Source organism: Callospermophilus lateralis, chromosome 8 (assembly GCF_048772815.1).
Source record: "Callospermophilus lateralis isolate mCalLat2 chromosome 8, mCalLat2.hap1, whole genome shotgun sequence".
Classification (NCBI taxonomy): Eukaryota; Metazoa; Chordata; class Mammalia; order Rodentia; family Sciuridae; genus Callospermophilus; species Callospermophilus lateralis.
Genome location: NC_135312.1, coordinates 110,737,728 through 110,755,513, shown reverse-complemented (window position 1 = coordinate 110,755,513; position 17,786 = coordinate 110,737,728). Strand labels below are relative to the sequence as shown.

Genomic DNA, 17,786 nt, shown 5'->3' with positions numbered 1-17,786 from the left:
AGACTTTCATATTGCAAAATATGAAACATTTAAAGTGTTAAATATATAAGTATCTAGCAATAAGATAACAGTTGTACATTATGGCTATGTTACAGACATTAATGTGCATGTGGTCTTAAAATCACCCAGCAACATGGAAACGCTTCATAACAATGCTAAGAGACATAGAAAAAGCACAACACAAAACATGATGCAGACTAAGATGACACATTAGTGACAAAAATGTGGGAAAACATCTTTAAAGGGGGTAAGAATAGTAAACTTCATTGCTATTATGTGGTGGGATTATAGTTGGATATTTTCTGCTAATTTTTTTCTCACAGTATAATGTAACTTTAATAATTTTAGCAATCTTTTTCTTAATCAAAAAGAGACATAAAAATGTTTAAAAATATCACTTAATGTTAGGTATGTATCTGTTTAAATGGTGTGCCCCCAAAATACAGGTCATCCAGAAGTCCTTAAGAGGAAATAAGGTACTTGCATGTAGTTAGGATGAGCCATTGAAATAGATCCCCAATGTCTGATGGTATCTTTTTTAGGAAAAGAATAGGGAGAAACAGAGGCACAAAGGAAACAGGGAGGTCATGTGGTGATGCAGGCAATGATCAGAGTGATACAGCTGTAAATTAGGAAATGCCAAGGATTTCTGGAAAATTTTAGGATTTCCTAAAGCCATTTGAAGGGACAGGGTCTTGCTGATTTGGGTCTTGATTTAGGACTTTTGGCTTTCAGAACTAAGGGAGTAAATTCATGTTGTTTTAAATCTTTCAGTTTGTGGCCATTTGTTATATGGTCTATAAGAAATGAATACAATTTTCAATTGATCAGATAATTAAATACAAAATACTTATTTGGGTTTCTAGATTTTTTTAGAACAAATTAAGAAACAGCACAGAAATGCTGAGCAAATTTGAATCAGTATCCTGATTTAATTCCTCTTGCACCACCCACAGAGAGTGCATCCTTACACACTTAGATGGCAGGTAAGTGATAAGAAAAAGAGATAAGATCGATCAGGTAATGTCTAGTTCTTTTTCCCTGATCTATCCACACACAGATTATGGAGGACGAATGTTTTTCCCATACTTTCTCCTTCAAAATGTAAGGAAGAAGTTCACTTATTATAGTGAAATATAAAAGGAAGGGACAAATGTTCTCCCTTAATAATAATGCATAGCAGACTCCCTCCTGGAAACCCAAAGAGTCATATCTGAACTTCACTTTGGTATATCCCAAAGAATATAAAGCAGTGTCATGAACATTCAGTACTTTGTTGTATGAATAAAACCAAATGCATAAAATGACACTAATATTGTCCTTAGCCATAAATTGTATAATTCAATATATATATGTGTGTATATATATATATCAGCATTATTATTAGAGATATACAGTATTATATACACTATCATGTAGACTCATTAGATCAAAATTATTTTGACACATTACTTTCTCTCAAATGGGTAGAATCTTAAAAAAACAAATTATGGCTTAATTGGAAGCATCTCGCTCTTTCTTAGTGGTATTTAAAATAACTGTATGTCTTATAATTGATGGAGTTTTGGACACAGTGAAAATAGTCTATTAAAGAAAAGCTTAAGATTATTTTCTTATCAATTGTAGAAGCAAACATGTAAGACCCATACATACACAAAAATGCATGCACACAATTCATTCTTTCTATTTTTCTAGTAATCAGAGGCAAATGCCTGAATTCAAGAACATAATTCAACAGCTCAGCAATAGTGCCAACCTCAAGATCAAGGTTTTCAGAGAATGTTTTTTCCTCAGCTTCTAATTGTCTGCCATCCAGACTTGGAAGGGAAGGTGCAGAATTGAAGTCTTCACTGAGAGCAGTTTCTTTATCTTCTCCTAGTCTTTCTTTCTCCTCCACGTGCCTACTCTTTCTTAACAAGCTCCTTGGCAGAGGTAAAGGCTTAAAATGGTCATCTGTTTCAAGGCTGCTGCTATTTTCTGCTAAAAAATAAAATGTTTTAAGATGATTGGGGGGAAAAAAAAACACAACAAAAAACACTTTGGCTTTGACCACTCCCCCAGAGACACCAAACTTCCCTCCAGTGCCAAGTCCTGGGGTCCCTGTCCTAGAAAGTCCACACCTTTCTCCATCAGCTCCAATAAGACCCAGATAAGGAATAATTCATGGCCCCCAATTTTTAACAATGTTGCCATCAGTATACTTTAAAGTATACTCAAAGTAATCAGTATACTTTAGTTTTATGAGAAGTTAACTCTTCAACTTTATGAACTCTCATAATATTCAAAACATTTTAAAAAACAAAAAACCTTGCCTCAATAAAATGAGGAGGTTCATGCCAAATCTTAAAGTATCTGAAGCCAAGCTATATACACACTATTGATCCTCATAATGTAACAATGACAATGGCCCTGTCCAAGGACTTAACAGCTTGGGAAGGGAGATCATTTATAGCAAAGGTTTTTTGTTTGTTTGCTTGTTTTAACTGAGCATTGAACCTAAGGTCACTCTACCACTGAGTAAATCTCCAGTCATTTATTTTTTATTTTGATTTTAAGATAGGGTCTTACTAAGTTACTGAGCCTGACCTTGAACTTGGGATCCTTCTGCCTTTGCCTCCTGAGTAGCTGGAATTATGGGTCTTCTTAGACAAACACAAGGACAAGACAAAGTTAAGTGCTATTACAAGCATGAAGATGATGACACTGGCACACAAGGGATAGAAATCTTACCCTCTCACTGGAGGAATGAACGCAAAACAATGACTAGTGAGACTAGTGAGTTACCATTCTTTGAGTCCATTAAAATATGTATAGTTAGGGCTGGGATTTAGCTTGGTGATAGAGCATACAACTTAGCATGCAAGAGGTCACAGGTTCTATCCCCAGCACCACAAAGACAAACAAATGAAAAAATAAATGAATGAAATTTCACAGTTGCTTTTCCCAAGTTGAAGTTTAAAATAAGAACCAATATGCTGGTATGCTTCTAGCCCTCAAAGCACTGATTTTTCTTCATTTATATACTTTCTGCCTAAATTTTATCTATTACACATACTTCTTCACTATTCTACCAATGTATTCTTCTAAAACTTTACAACTAGGCTAATTAACACATACCTCTTCTTTACCTACCAAAGGGCTTATGAATGTTGTTAGAAGATTCCACAATCTTGTCAAACTGGTACCACTATAAATGCTTCCTTGCCAATTTTAGCTATATCTAAAACTCTGGTCAAATGTTCAACCCCAAGTCAAAGAATCTTCCTAGATTCCTCCTTCCATTTTGCCTGCAACCAAAGAATCACTACAGCCAATGATTCTACTTGATAAATATCTCTCTCCTTTATTTTATGATCTTCATCCCTAAGTTAGCTCCTCATCTCTTGTTTCTAGGCAGTGCCTCAGGGATATCTATAAAAAGTAAGTCAGACCCCATCACTCCCTTCACAAAATTCTACAAGGGCTCCCCATCATCTAATCCTATAGAATAAAAACTCAATGACCTCTGAATAAAATGAAAGGCTTTCCTGGTGTGTCCCTGAGTGCCTTGCTGCCCTGTCTGCTGGCACAGCCATTTTCTCATTTGTGTTCCTGGGATAGTGAACTAACACACAGGCTACACAACTTTCCTGTCACCAAATCGTTTCCTAAGCTGATTCATCTGCCTAAAACATCCACTTCGTGTTTCTCCTCCTAAAGATACTTGTTATCTTTTGAACCTCAGATTAAGTAGAATATTGGACAATGCCTAAAAGAAGATACTAGGTCAACATTTTATTTTATTGTGGTAAGAACAGTTATCATGAGATCTACCCTCTTAAACATTTTTAAGCATGTGATACAGTACTAGCTATAGCTATAGGCACAATGTTGAACACAGATCTCTAGAACTTACTCATCTGGTATAACTGAAACTGTTGAATAGCAATTCCCCATTCCCTGCTCCTCCAAGACCCTGGCAACCACCAATCTACTCTGTTTCTATAAGTTTGACTAGTTTAAATACCTCCTATTTGAGTCATGGCTCTGACACCTATTATATATTCTTATATAAATTATTTGACCTCTATCTACATTGAAGTTTCCCCACTGTTCAAATCGGTTAAAATTTTCTAAGTGCTAAATAGGTTCTTGGCAAGAGAATATATAGTATGTAACACAGTGCTAGACATATCACAAGTGCTCAGTGACATTAACAATGGTGGTAAACATTTCTTAGCCTTTTTTTTTTTTCTTTTGGTTTGTGAATCACTCCTGTGTTCTTTGGAGCAGTTTCTCCCTGAATCCATCTGTGTGATATTGGTGGATTAACAAATATCTCCACCATAGTCAGTGAAAAGTAGGGATCCATGATGTGCCCTACCACCACCATTACTAACTTTTTTGTTGTTGTTGTTCTATGCCTCCTACTAAATTGTAGTCTTAGATGATTAGTACTAAGTCTTTTTAATGTTGCATTCTTATTTACCATCACAATGCTTTTAGTATGATGAGACATAATATAATCACTGTATATGCATGAATAAGTAAAATAATTTGCTTATAGACAGATGCTAAATAATAATAGAATGCTTAATTTATTCCAATACTGTTGTAAGCACTTCAAGTCTAAGAAGTTATAGAAAAATAAGGCTAAGCTCATAAAGCACAGTCCTTCTTTCATGAATGAATCATTCATATATTCATTTAGGTCCTTAAAGAATTCTATACAGCACACTTTTCTTAACACTAAATAAATTTTAAATTTATTCTTTAACATAAAAAAACCTGAAAATAATGACTTTTTAATATATCTATACTAAAATTCCTCTTCTAGAAGTACTAAAACTTTCTAAGATAGAAAAAAAGTTTATACATTTCCAAATGCTTTTTAACATTTATAATCAAATATCTACGTTCTCTACTTAAGCTACTATTTTTGTGTTACATATACTGAACATAATATTGCAGATGCCTCAGTAGAGCATTTGCAGTCATGCTGCCACCTTGAGGCTAAAATACATATGTCTTTGTTCATCTTAACTCACTGCAGCTCTTTAACATGAGATAGGTAAAATTTTATTTTGCTAGTTATCTACCATTCATTTCTAATTCTATTCTTCCACGTGTTTCAGAACATTTTGTTTTTGATGCTAAATGCTCATATTTTTTAAATAACCAAGGTCAAGTATGTTCCCTTTCTCCATTGTCAGTTTCACTCATTACCCTGGGAAAGTATGTCAGTAAGTTAATGGTTTTATTATGCTTTGTGTTTACATTTTTGTAGTGTATTACAGTCTATGAGAGTCATTCATTAGATTCTCAAAACAATTTTGTAAGACAGGAAGAGCAGGTTTTCTCTTCCTCCCTATGAGGACAGTGAGACTTAACCTATTTGCTGAAGTCAGATATAACTAATTTATGATGGCTTGTTTTTCAGTGTCTTAGACATTATTCAAGGTTTGTTTGTTTTTTTTTTTTTTTTTTGCATCTTTCCCTCTTTTCAAAGTTAGTGGGATTCTGTGTGCTGGGCAAAAGGAAGTAGTTCCCTAATGCAAGCCTGAAATAAAGTTTGTCTGATATTATCAGTAATATCTAACATGAAAAGTATGAAATGTTCACCAGTACTGTATTTACTGATGAGATTTTTACTAAGGCTAGCATCAACTAAAATTTTCTTTATAAAATGAAAGGAACAAGACTGAAAGATATCAAACTCTTAACCTTGCATCCACAAATTTTTGTGCGTCTTCCAAAGGACTTCAAGGGGCGGGTTCCAGCTTTGTTCCACCTTCGATCCACTGTGCTTGGAGTTCAGTAGAATACTTGGGAGAACTCTTGTATTCCCAGATCATACCAAGAATTTCCTTTCAGAAAACTGAATTTTAGTAAATTTTCCAATGCTATTGAAAGATCACATGGAGATTCTATTTTCTTAAGGAGTGTCTGGAAACTTTGATAAACAAATAGCAGTGACACTTAAAATATATCAATGCCAAAAAATATTGGCAAAATATTGGTTTAGAAATGATTGTTTTGTGGTGATGGAGATTGAAACAAGGGCTATGTACATGTTAAGTAAGTACTCTATCACTGAGTTATGAGGACTCAGCTCTGGAAATGACAGTTTTAGTATTTAGAGTATAGAGTGAATAAGGAAGCATTCCATTGTGTTTCCATCCCTAAGAACAAAATTTAAGCTTATGGGCATATGTGTTTTGGGAGCTGCAGCTACATATAACTATAGGTGCTTTGGCTTTTTATTAGGCACCAGAAGAGATTGAAGATAGAATATACAACTGGATATCAGAATTATGAGTTTTCTCTGTAGTTCAATTGTCTTATTTCTACAAAACTGTAAATTAAATATGACTTATTTTTTAACTATATACTACCTACCATATAAAGATATTTTGAAATTATTGTCTTAAAATAAATTTTCAAGAAATACAATTGTAGTATCTAACAACCTACCTGAAGATATGCTTTTGAGCGAAAAAATTCTGGGTTTAGGTTTTAGTTTAATTCTTTCTTTTTCAACTTCTTGATCTTTATCCTGAGATTCTGATGAGGAATTTACCACCATGTCTTCATAACCATCAGGTGCCACATCTTCGTTGTTTTTTACAGAAAATTCTGGCCCATCTTTGGTTATGTCACTGTTTGATTTCTTGGTTTTCCAAAAAGATAGTTTTGGAGAATTATTTTCTTCATCATCTGATATATGAAAATCATTCATTTTTTTCTTAATGGAATTTTCATCTACGGAGGTATCAGAAAAATCACCCAATGAAACTGAAAACAGACAAGAAAAAATGTTTTCAATAGTATATTCTAAATCTCTTAAGGTCATATTAATCTTTTTTAAAAGAAAGATTACCTTAAAGTCTAGAAAGGGTTTGAAGTAAGTTTATAACCATGTTTAAGTGCAAATTTATTTTGCAGCTCCTAAAAACAGCTTATCTAGTCTGTTCTGAATTTGAATTTATATAATAAAATTTTCAATTTCATTAATTTATTTAAAGTATTTATTGAGTGCCCACAGGATGCCAAGTACCGCACTTACTCTGGGAAATGCCATCCAAAGATTCCAAAAAATAACAATCAGCCTTGGGACATTCAGATTCCATTTTGGAGAGTAAAATCTTCATTTGTGAATCATTTCATCATATAAAATCAAGAATATTTGTAAGCAAAAGAATTCAACTAGATTGTTTTCCACATAAATGTTGTAAATGCAATTGCATCCATACCACAAATATTAGATTTTACTAAAACAAAGATAATAAAGAATGCTAACTTAAAAATATAACAGTGATTTACTATTTTTACAGAGAACATTGAGTTATTGATTGAATATATATCAAAGAGTAGAACACTGAATTTCAAGTTCAGAATTCTGTATGGGTACAGAGTTAATATTTAAATGAAGCCTAAAGTATTAATATTTTTACCTAATTAAAATACAGCAAATTAAATCAAAATGGTATTGATATATACAATGTGAGTAGTCTGTGGTTTTTAAAAGGACACCTTATTATAGTCCAAAGACCTGATATATAGCTAACATTATAAAAGTGCTTCTGAGGTACACTAAAATTTAGCTTTCTGTACCCCAGTTACCAACTAGCTATTGTGCCTCCCAGTGTTAAGTTTAAGGAAGAACTTGTCCTCTTCCATGTAGTTTACCTCCAGTCATCATTTTAGTGGTGTCAGTTAATTTACATATTCAAATACATATTCACAAACAATCAAGGACAATCAAAAAACTTCTTGAAAATTAAGACTGGCTCTCTAACCCATTAAAAGTTGGAAATCTAAAACGAATGAAGTCAAAGGCATTATTTTAACATAAGTCTTTTTTTTTCCCCCTTAGGAGAAGGGGAGTAGGTTAAATGTAATGAAGCAAGAAACAGAATAATATTTTACTTTTCCATGCTCTCACATACCAATCTCATCACTCTCAAAGTCATCTGAGTATTCAGAACTCCTCTGTCTGGCCGAGCGAGCTGTAATTGCTCTTATTAGCTCATCCTGAAATGAGATAATTAAAATCAATTCCCATTCAAATAGGACGGAATATAATATCTACAAATAATTCATAAACAATAATTCTTCCAAACAAGTTGTGTTTATTTAGCGTACATTAACTGCAAGCCTACATTGTACCATGTACCCAATTGAGTGAGGAGACTCAATGCAAATCACCATCACCAAGGGCACATGGTGGTGCCTGCTGTTAAACTGGAGGAGACGACAATTTCAAACAAATTAATTGCAGATTATAACTTGAGCTAAATAATAATAGGTAATGACTTTATATATAAATTTGTTACAAACTGCCATTTTGGAAGAAAGTGGTACTTCTTTTTGGTTTTGTTTTGGGGGGTTTGTTGAGTTTTTCTTGTTTATTTGTTTTTGTTTTTAGTACTGGGGATTGAACCTAGGGCCTCCTGCATGCTAAGCACATACTTTACTACTGACCTATATCTCCAGCCCTAAACTGGTACTTTTTGTAAGCATATTGCAGAAACATACAGAACCCATACTGAAAATTTAAAGGTTAAGTTCAAAACTGTAATGACCCAGGAGAAAAAACTTCACACTGTGCTACAATAGAAAAAAAAAAAAAGTTTTTATGTGAAAATAACAATTTAAAGTTGCATTTTAACTTTTAACTTAGTAAGAACCTACAATTAAGGTTATTTTGATGGCCTTAAAGTCACAAAGGAGGATTTATAATACTAGTGCACAAACATGATAGATGATCTGCAAAACTTCAAAAAGAACAGAAGACTTACTCCTGCTTTATAAAGGACCATTTCCTATAACCACCAGGTCCCACATTCATAATACAAAATCAATACAAAATGCCTTGAAATATTTTACCTGGAAAGTAGTTCTTTTGGTAACTTTTGGACTCTTGGTGTATGCCAAAGTTGTGCTGAAAACTTCGTCGGACATACTTTATCTTTTCTTGTTACATTTATCAAATAGCTAATAAATAATTGGAGCAATTCATTCAACCTCTGATGGTGGCTGAAAGAGATGAAAACCAAATCAGATTTTTGCATGCTTAAAAATTTCTATTACTACATTTAACACAAAAAAATAAACTAAACAAGAAGAAAGAAAAAATTGCCAAGTCAAATTTAAAAAGTATCACATGAACATTGACTACATCTTCACCTACAAATGTGGAGTTCTTGTAAAGAAATAAACTCTCACCACAAATCTCTTTCTAAAAAATAAAAAAGAAAAAAAAATTCCAGTGGAAGTTATCTTAAATAGTCTTGCATTTTAAGGATGAGCAAATAAATGACTGCAATTGGTTAATAAAAATAAAAGTTGCCAATTAATACATAACATCCTATTTTTCCCCTTTTCCATTCAAAAAAGTAAAGCATTTCTCAGAGTCATGCTTTATTAAGTCCACCAAGAGGATTGTATACGTTATAAAAGCACTAGCCCTATAGACAAATTGCTTGCATTACAGCTCTATGCAAAGAAAATAATCATAATGCTTAATCACAAATAGCCAGCGATATTTTTTCAAGCCACTTTTGTCCCTCACGAAAGTGTTAACAAGGCTGGGAAAAACAAAAGGAGGTTTCCGCGATGCTGTATTAACATCGCTGTTGCCCAAGCTCCAAGCTGAAGGCCTAGACCAGGGCCGCAGGATCACCCGCATCAGCGCACGTCCCAGTACCACACTAACTCCTGGCTGGGCCAGGTGCCCTCCAGGTCCCCGCCCGCCGCTCACGCGCCAGGGCCCCCAGCATGAACCCGGCCTGTGCACACCCCGAGGCTGTCACCGCCGCCATCCGTCGCGACCCCAATGTCCCGCGTTCTGTACCCACCCCAGCCAGTCGCACGGCGGGCTCCCAGAGACCTGGAGGACCAAGCCACTCGCCTGGAGCAGGAGGTTCTAGCCTCAGTCTGGGCCTGGCAGCGCTCAGAAACCCGGACTAAGCAAGGAGGCGGGGCCAAAGACGTAGGCGGGAGGCAGTTGCTAGGCGACGGCGTCCCCGGGAGGAAGTGACTTCTACAACGCCGGGTCTCTTGGGTACACAACACCGCCCTTCCGCCTAACGCGTCACCGGGGGCAACCGGCTAGACTAAGGAAGTGACATCACCTGTCTAGGTCTTGGGAGAGAGGTTCTGCGCGCCTCTGTGTTGCCTAGGAGACAGGATTCGCCCAGCTCCAGAGATCCTTCCTTGTTCTCGCCGCTGAGCGAGGGTCTAAATCTGCAGATGTGCCTGAGGCAATGTACACGCAGAGTTTTGCCGGAATTAGGACATGAAGTTCTGTGAATCCGTGTAGGAGTAGAGTGTGACCGGATGTGACAGAATAGCAGAGTAGTGACGTTTGCACACAGCAGTCACCTGCACATTTTAATACTGGTGACCTTTCCCTACGCAAGTGGATTTGTGCAAATAAGCGACTGTTTGCTTCAGTTTCTCCTTAAAAAAGAAAGAAAGAAAAGAAGAAAAGAAAAGAAAAGAAAAAGAGATAATAATAATAGCCATCTTAAAGGATTGCTGTATTGGAGAGAATAATACAGATGGAAAACTTGGAAGAGTGCTTGGAATTGCATTCAGTCGATATTAGATATGATCTTTATGCAACTAAGCCACAAAGGCCTGGATAGAAGTCAACCCTTGTGCACACACCTGAGAGCCCATTTCAGTTCCTGCTTTAATGTAAAGCTTCCCCTTTGTATACTTCGTGTATAATCTGGTTAAAATCTAATCAGTTGACAAAGTGATCTTATAAGCTGGAGGAGAGGGTGTCACTAAGGGGAAAGTCAACATCATCTAATTAGCATTGGTTATACTTTAAACTAAAGACAACAAAATAAAACCCCCAAACACATATTTAAAATTTCTAAAATAGCACGAATTTCATGCTATTTTTAATTTATTTTTATTTATGCTATGTTTTTATTTTTTAAAGAGCTCAGTTTTGTTTAAATTGCCTAATGATTCATCAACTAGTAGTTAAACTTGGCATTTTTCCTTATCTCTGCAATATATTAACATTTTACTTATTCAAAAATGATTTATAAATAAATCACATTAACAGAGACTTTAAAATCATTGAAAAATGCACATAAAAAGAAGCAAAAAGTTTAGTAAAAAATAATGCTTTTAACAATATTTGTGATCTACCTTCAAAGAAATGTGCAGTGTATGTTGGTCCACTTGTTACTGTTTGAGAAAATCAGTTTGATCAACATTTGCTTAAGTTTGATGTTTTTAAATATTTCTGAGTAAATATCTGCATAAAAGAAGAATTTTTCATTTTCACTAGTTACTGCTAATTTTCTGACCCATGTAAATTATGAACCGACAAATATGATTCCCATATAGTACCTATGCCCACACTGAGAGGACAGCATCCACACTTTCCTTAAAAGTGATTATTAATTTGCTCGTATTGAAATAATTATAATTATGCACAAGTATATGCTTTTTCATTTCTGTCTTATTCATTTCACCAATACAGTTTCACTTAGACATGGTTTAAGGAATAAAACTCAAAAATATTAATAAAATTTGGGAAAACATTCATTCTATTTTTCTACGGAACAAACTGGATTTTTATTTTCAACTTAGTAATTAATAGAAGATAATAATTAATTGTTGATTAAAGTTATGCCATAGAAAGCTACAGTAAAGAAAAACAGTTAATCTGAAATGGTTAATTACTCCACAGGATTCAAATCACAATGTCTTCCCACTATTCTCTTATTTTAAAGCTGCAAAACCTTTAAGTGCTATGTGAATATTTTCAATCATCTTCAGTATAAGTTAATGGTAACATTATATAATACTTGAATCAATAGTATCATTTTATATAAAGCATATTTGGGAATATATATAAAAATATTCTAATATATATTATATGTAGTTGAATATATATAATTGTTGAATGAATGAATTCATGAATAAATGAATAGCACTTTAAATTAAAAATACTTTTAAAGCATTACAAAAGAAATTCCCAGATGCTCACTTAAAAATAATTAAAGTACTACAAAACAAAAAATTCTCAGTATTTTATGTAACGTTTTTCTCTATATTTTATGTCTATATATTTTATACATCCTTAAAGTTGAATACCTTTTCCTTTCTTTGCCTTGTCTCCACCCACTTAGTCATTCATTCATTTAGTATACCCACATGAATAACATATTAAGGGTCATATTTTGAGTCCAAAGGTAAAACAGACTAAGTCCCTACCTAGGCCAATGGTTATGATCCTGTGGCCTGCAGTGCACATTAGAGGTTAAAAAAAAAATAGAGACAAAGGATCTTAAACTTATAGCCAGAACTAGCTGAATAATTAAAGCACCTAACTAGAATTTCAAGAAGTGTACTACAAACAGCAAGTCTCCACAAATGTCCATGATAAAGACTGTGCTTAGATTAAGAACTGAACCCCTATGTCAGAAAAGAGAATGAGAGTAAGAGCCCATATACAAGTACACAGATTATTGCTGACATGTGGGAAGAGAACTTCTATAAGAAAGGACTGATAGAAAGTATCCAAACCCACATGATCAACTACATTGGTCAAGAGTATAGTTTCTTCCATTTCCATGCAATTACCCTTCTCTCTCCCTTTCCCTCCCACCTCTCATCCCTGTTTACACGTGGTAAAAATGGGAGTTCATAACCCACTTGAATCAAATGTATGAAATATGATATGTCAAGAGCATTGTAATGTTTTGAACAACCAATAAAAAAAGAAAAAAAAAGTATAGTTTCTTACAAGTGAGGGAAAACAGTATCATTACTCTCAAAGAAATATGAAAATTGTCAGAACCAAAATGGAGTCCCTTGTGTCAATCCTAATCTAAATACAAACAAACAAGAAAAGTAAATAAAACCTGGAAGTTTACCTGGATTCTGGGAGTGTTCTTATGCATGATCTTCTGATATTAACTCCAGGAAAGACAATCAGAACCACATCATTGTAGAGGCCACCACAACCTTATGTAAAAAGAATTTCTACAAGCACACCTGCCCCAAAACTGTGTGTTCAACCTCAGAATAAAACCACTCCTGTTATTACTCATTGTGACCAAAGATTATTGTTCCCAGATAACTGATGAAATCTTCTTCAGTTTTTGTCTTTAAAAATTTCCTTTTTCTTTAACTTTCTTGAATATATGCATCATTTACTATGGCGTGCAATACTCGTCTATTCTTCCAATGTTCTGCTATTACCAAGTAAATTTCATTACTTTTGGGAGAATTCCTCTATGTTTTATTTTGGTTGACACCTCAGTTACAATGGTGTTATGATTTATATATTAGGTGCCCCCAAAAGCTCATGTGTGAGACAATTCAAGAAGGTTTGGAGGAGAAATGATTGGGTTATGAGAACTTTAGCCTAATCCCTGTTAATCTCTTGATGGGATTAACTGAGTGGTAACTGTAGGCAGGTAGGGTATGGCCGGAGTTGGGTCCCTAGGGGTATGCCTTTGGGGGATTTTTTTTGTATATCTGGAGAGTGGGGATTATATCTATCTATCTATCTATCTGTCTATCTATCTATCTATCTATCTATCTATCTATCTATCTATCTATCTCCTTGCTGATCAACAATGTGAGCTGCTTCCCTCTACTATACTCTTCTGCCATGATGTTCTGCCTCACCTTGAGCCCTGGAGAAAGGAACTGGCTGTCAATGGACTGAAACATCTGAAACTGAGCCCTTCAATCAAAATTTTTCCTTCTCTTCAGTTGTTCTGGTCATGTCTTTCAGTCGCAGCATGTAAAAGCTAACTAAAACAAATGGTGTGCATTTTTTGGTTGTTGTGTAGAGATAGTTGAATAATTATGCACCAAGAGAAACATAATTAGTTATTTTAAATCAGAACTTTTATCTTAAGCAAATCATTTTTGTTATGAAGGTAATGTCTTCAGTTAGTCTTTTCTACAGATAGTATTTTAATTAGATACATGATTTGGATGGACACCATTTCTATTACCTGTATAATGCTAGTGGTACTGAGCCTAGAATAATACTTAGTGCTTTTACTCATAGTGTTTAATTTCTTCTTTATACGACCTTGTGGAAATTGTGCTTTTATATACACATTTTGCAGGTGATAAAATGAAACTTTAGAAAAAGTATTTAAGCTATTAAGTAAAAAAAAAGATCTGGACCTTGACTAGAGCCAGGGCTCTTAATTAACCACTGCAGTAATCTGCCTATTCATCAAAAAGTCCATGTTCTGATTCCCTGAAACTGCATGTTACATTTATGTGTCCAAAAGCATTGTGAAAATGTAATTAAATTAAGGATCTCAAAATGGGAATATCATCCGGGATTACCTGGGCAAGTCCTGTGTAATCAGGAGGGTCCTTAAAAGGCGGGACAGGAGAGTGAGATTCAGAGCAGGGAGGGGTGTATTATAAAGGAGGCAGAGATCAGGTGATGCAGGGCCATGACCAAGGAATACAGCCAGCCTCATAGACAATGGAAAAGTCTAGGAAACAGATTCTCCTCTAAAGCCTCCAGAAGCGAGCTTTCAGGTCTCTTGACCTACGAGAGAATACATGCCTGTCGTCATGCACCACCTATTTGGTGGTAATTTGCTGTGGCAGCAGCAGGAAATATAACCCTTATACTTCATTTTTTAAAAATGGCTGACTTTTTTTCAATCAAGATTCTGATATTCAGAATGACAAGTACCAGGCAATAGATAGGCAACTTTATATTAATACATCTAGTTTCTGTTGGGGTCTGCTACACACTTCAGGGAAGCAGGGAGAATCACAGCCTGTCCACTTACTATTTCACTGTACAGGAAAAACATGGGGAAAAACATAAAATGTTATGCCTGGATTTTCCTAATAAAAATAATCTTGACATTGAGATGGGAGGTGAATTGGGGTAGGAAAATGAACTTTGAAGGAAACTAGAAGGTGTCACCCAGAAAGCTACGCATTTGCTCAGAAAAGATATGACATGGTCACTTAATCAGCCAACGGCTGTACAAATAAAAAAAAAAAAAGATACTATGAAGAAACAGTGTAAATAATACAACTGAAACTTTAGCTAAAGGTGTGTGTTCTAAGGAAGGAAAGAGGAAAGAGGGACAGACTTGTAATGTTGAGATGACTGTGAAATACAGGGTGGATGTGAGGCTGGGATACTAAGGGGAGTGAATTCAGAAGGGGCATTGGATGAAACCCTGGGAAACTGAACTGAGGGCAGGGTTGGTGAGTTGCACAGGAGGGCAAGCAACTGCTGTAGAAATAGGAAGAGAACCCAAAGAGGAGAATGGGTTGCCAATAATGGAGTGGCCAATCCTATTTAATTAGTCACCATATAGAGAAGCAACTGCATGTGAGGAAATGTTTGAAATTGGCAAATACTACTACACAAAAAATCAAGGCATTCGCTGCCTCTGGAACCTCCACCCAAAAGTTAAACATTCACCAGCACTAAACTGGGTGAGAAGGGAGGTGAAGCAAGACTGTATTATCTGCAAGTGAAAGGGAGATAAGGAAGTTAGAGGTTGAGAGCAGATATTCTTTCCAGAAGTTAGTGGTGAAGGGAAAGAACGAGATACAGTAATATCTTAGGACACAAATAGTTTTAAAGAAAGTATTATTTTCACTTGGAAATGTCCCAGACAACATGGATTAATAGCCTTTATTATATTATTGAAGTTTTAAGAAATCTTTTTAAAAGTTCTCACATTTACAGAACTATATTATTCTTGTGTAAGAGATTAATCTAGTTTTTTCTTTCCTGATCTCGTAACGCACACTGCATAAGGGATTTTTATGCATCTGTTCTTCCATATGTAGCTCCCCATTTCATGGATCTTTCTGGAATTGCTTGTTGCCCTCCTGCCTTGGAACCTTCACTTTAAGATGAATCTGGCTTCAGGATACAAAGGAATAATCACTTATTTGCATGTTACTATTGATTAAAAATCGTTAGGTTTTATCAATTATCATTATTTGCATTTTTAAATACATGAGATTTTGTGGAATTAAAATCCAGCATTGAAGGAAACCAAGGTATTACTTACTGGAACTTTCTTTGTAAAATATCAATCATTTTGGGAATTTTAAGGCGAGTCCAGAGCCCAACTATAGGTTCATGATAGTGAAATAATTTATTTGACACTATGCATAAAAGCTAATTTTTGTTAGCAGTTCATTCATGTAAAAACATAATTCCTCTTCCTCTGGTTTCTCCCTCTGAGAAGAGTGAGAAAAAAGCCTTTTCCAGAAGAGTGAAAAAATCCTATGGCATGCTTTAGATCTAAGTTCCAGAAGATGGCAGCAAAGGATTTGCCATCCAGGATATAGTATGCATGTAATCATTACTATTCTTAGGACACTTTATTTTCTGTAAAGTGATTAAAATGTACTTTGAAAAATTGACTACTTTAAAATGATCTAATAAATCTTTTTTTTGAATTATCAGATTGTAACTTATATTATTAACTTAGAAATGAACCATTTAGTGTGACAAGAAAATATTTTTTTTTAATTAACGTTTTTGAAAGACAACACAAGCTGTTCATTTCCCAACATTTTTACTACTTCTCCAAACTCATCTATGATTCCCGTTAACAACTAGAATTATTTTCCATGCACATAAAATGTTTACTTAACACACTTTTTTTTCTATAACAAGTTCCATTTGAATGTTTACACATAATAATAAAAAACTGAATCATGCATTATTCCATGGTTGTGCAAGCATACGTATTTAAAAATCAGTATGGATAGTCCTTTAGTGGGGTTTCAAGATTTCAGGAGCATTCTTAAATAAATGTGACACAGTTACTTATCAATTTAGAATAAAATCCTACAAATAGAATCATTAAGTCAAAGTGTATGTACATTAACTCTTATTGTACATTCTGTCAAAAAATGCCTTATAGAGAAATTTAAAAATATGCACTATCATAAATATCATGAGAATTGTTTCCACCTACATTTATTAATTATTTAGAGACTGTTCCTACCTTTATAAGATGTAATTTTGTTTCTTAAATTTTTCTTTCTGTTTTAGGCAAGCCAAATTAAAATTTCCATTAAAAATAGTTTCACATCTTAACATAAACAATTAGATAAAAATTAAAACTTATAAGTAAAATATTATTTTCTTCAGTTTTTAACAAGGAAATATCAGGATTGAAGGAAATTAAATGTAAGTGGAAAATTCTGAGAATAAAAATAAAGTTAATTTTAAATTTACTTTCTTCCTATAATTATTATTCCTATCAATTATTTAATATAATTTTGTTGAGAAAATCCATTAAGTAACAGGAAATAAAATAACGTAAATTAAAGCTTTTCATGCTTAAAATGAGCAATGATGTGTGCTAAGGCATTACTAAGTGTTTTAAGGAACTTCAAAGGCATTACATTGCCTAACGTGTCTTTGACTTTTGGCATTTTATATGCATATGCTGTAGCCAATCTAAGAGTAAACTTTGATCAAATTTTTCTATTATGCAAGCTTCTTAACCTTAAAATGAACTTTTTGATAGTCTTGCATAAATATTATAAGGTGATGCTTTTATTCTTTGGCTTGGATCCAGACGTCACTTCCTCATTTTATAGCAGCATATTTATGCAATCCATAGCCAACTATTTTTTTTCTTTTATAGATAAAGAATAAAGAATGTGCCTTATACAGACTTTTCTCCTGCAATATGTATTACAGTGTCTCTTTCCTTCAGTAAGCAAAGCCCACACGATATTTCCTTTAAACAGTCAATATTTGATTTGTTAGTTAAAATCAATTTTCCATGTTAACT

The 17,786-nt window shown here is 34.3% G+C and overlaps 1 protein-coding gene across 1 annotated transcript in view; it reads right to left on the bottom strand.

Annotated features, from left to right (window-relative positions):
- Map9 (microtubule associated protein 9) overlaps window positions 1-9,912 on the bottom strand; it is a 34,434-nt gene extending 24,522 nt beyond the window's left edge. Inside the window, exons 1-5 of the mRNA XM_076865000.2 lie at window positions 9,840-9,912; window positions 8,869-9,018; window positions 7,929-8,013; window positions 6,454-6,774; window positions 1,757-1,980 (exon numbers count right to left, since the gene is read on the bottom strand). Coding sequence (XP_076721115.1) covers window positions 1,757-1,980; window positions 6,454-6,774; window positions 7,929-8,013; window positions 8,869-8,943 — 705 coding nt within the window. The 5' untranslated portion in view covers window positions 8,944-9,018; window positions 9,840-9,912. The remainder of the gene's footprint in view (window positions 1-1,756; window positions 1,981-6,453; window positions 6,775-7,928; window positions 8,014-8,868; window positions 9,019-9,839) is intronic.
- Window positions 9,913-17,786: the final 7,874 nt, after the last annotated feature.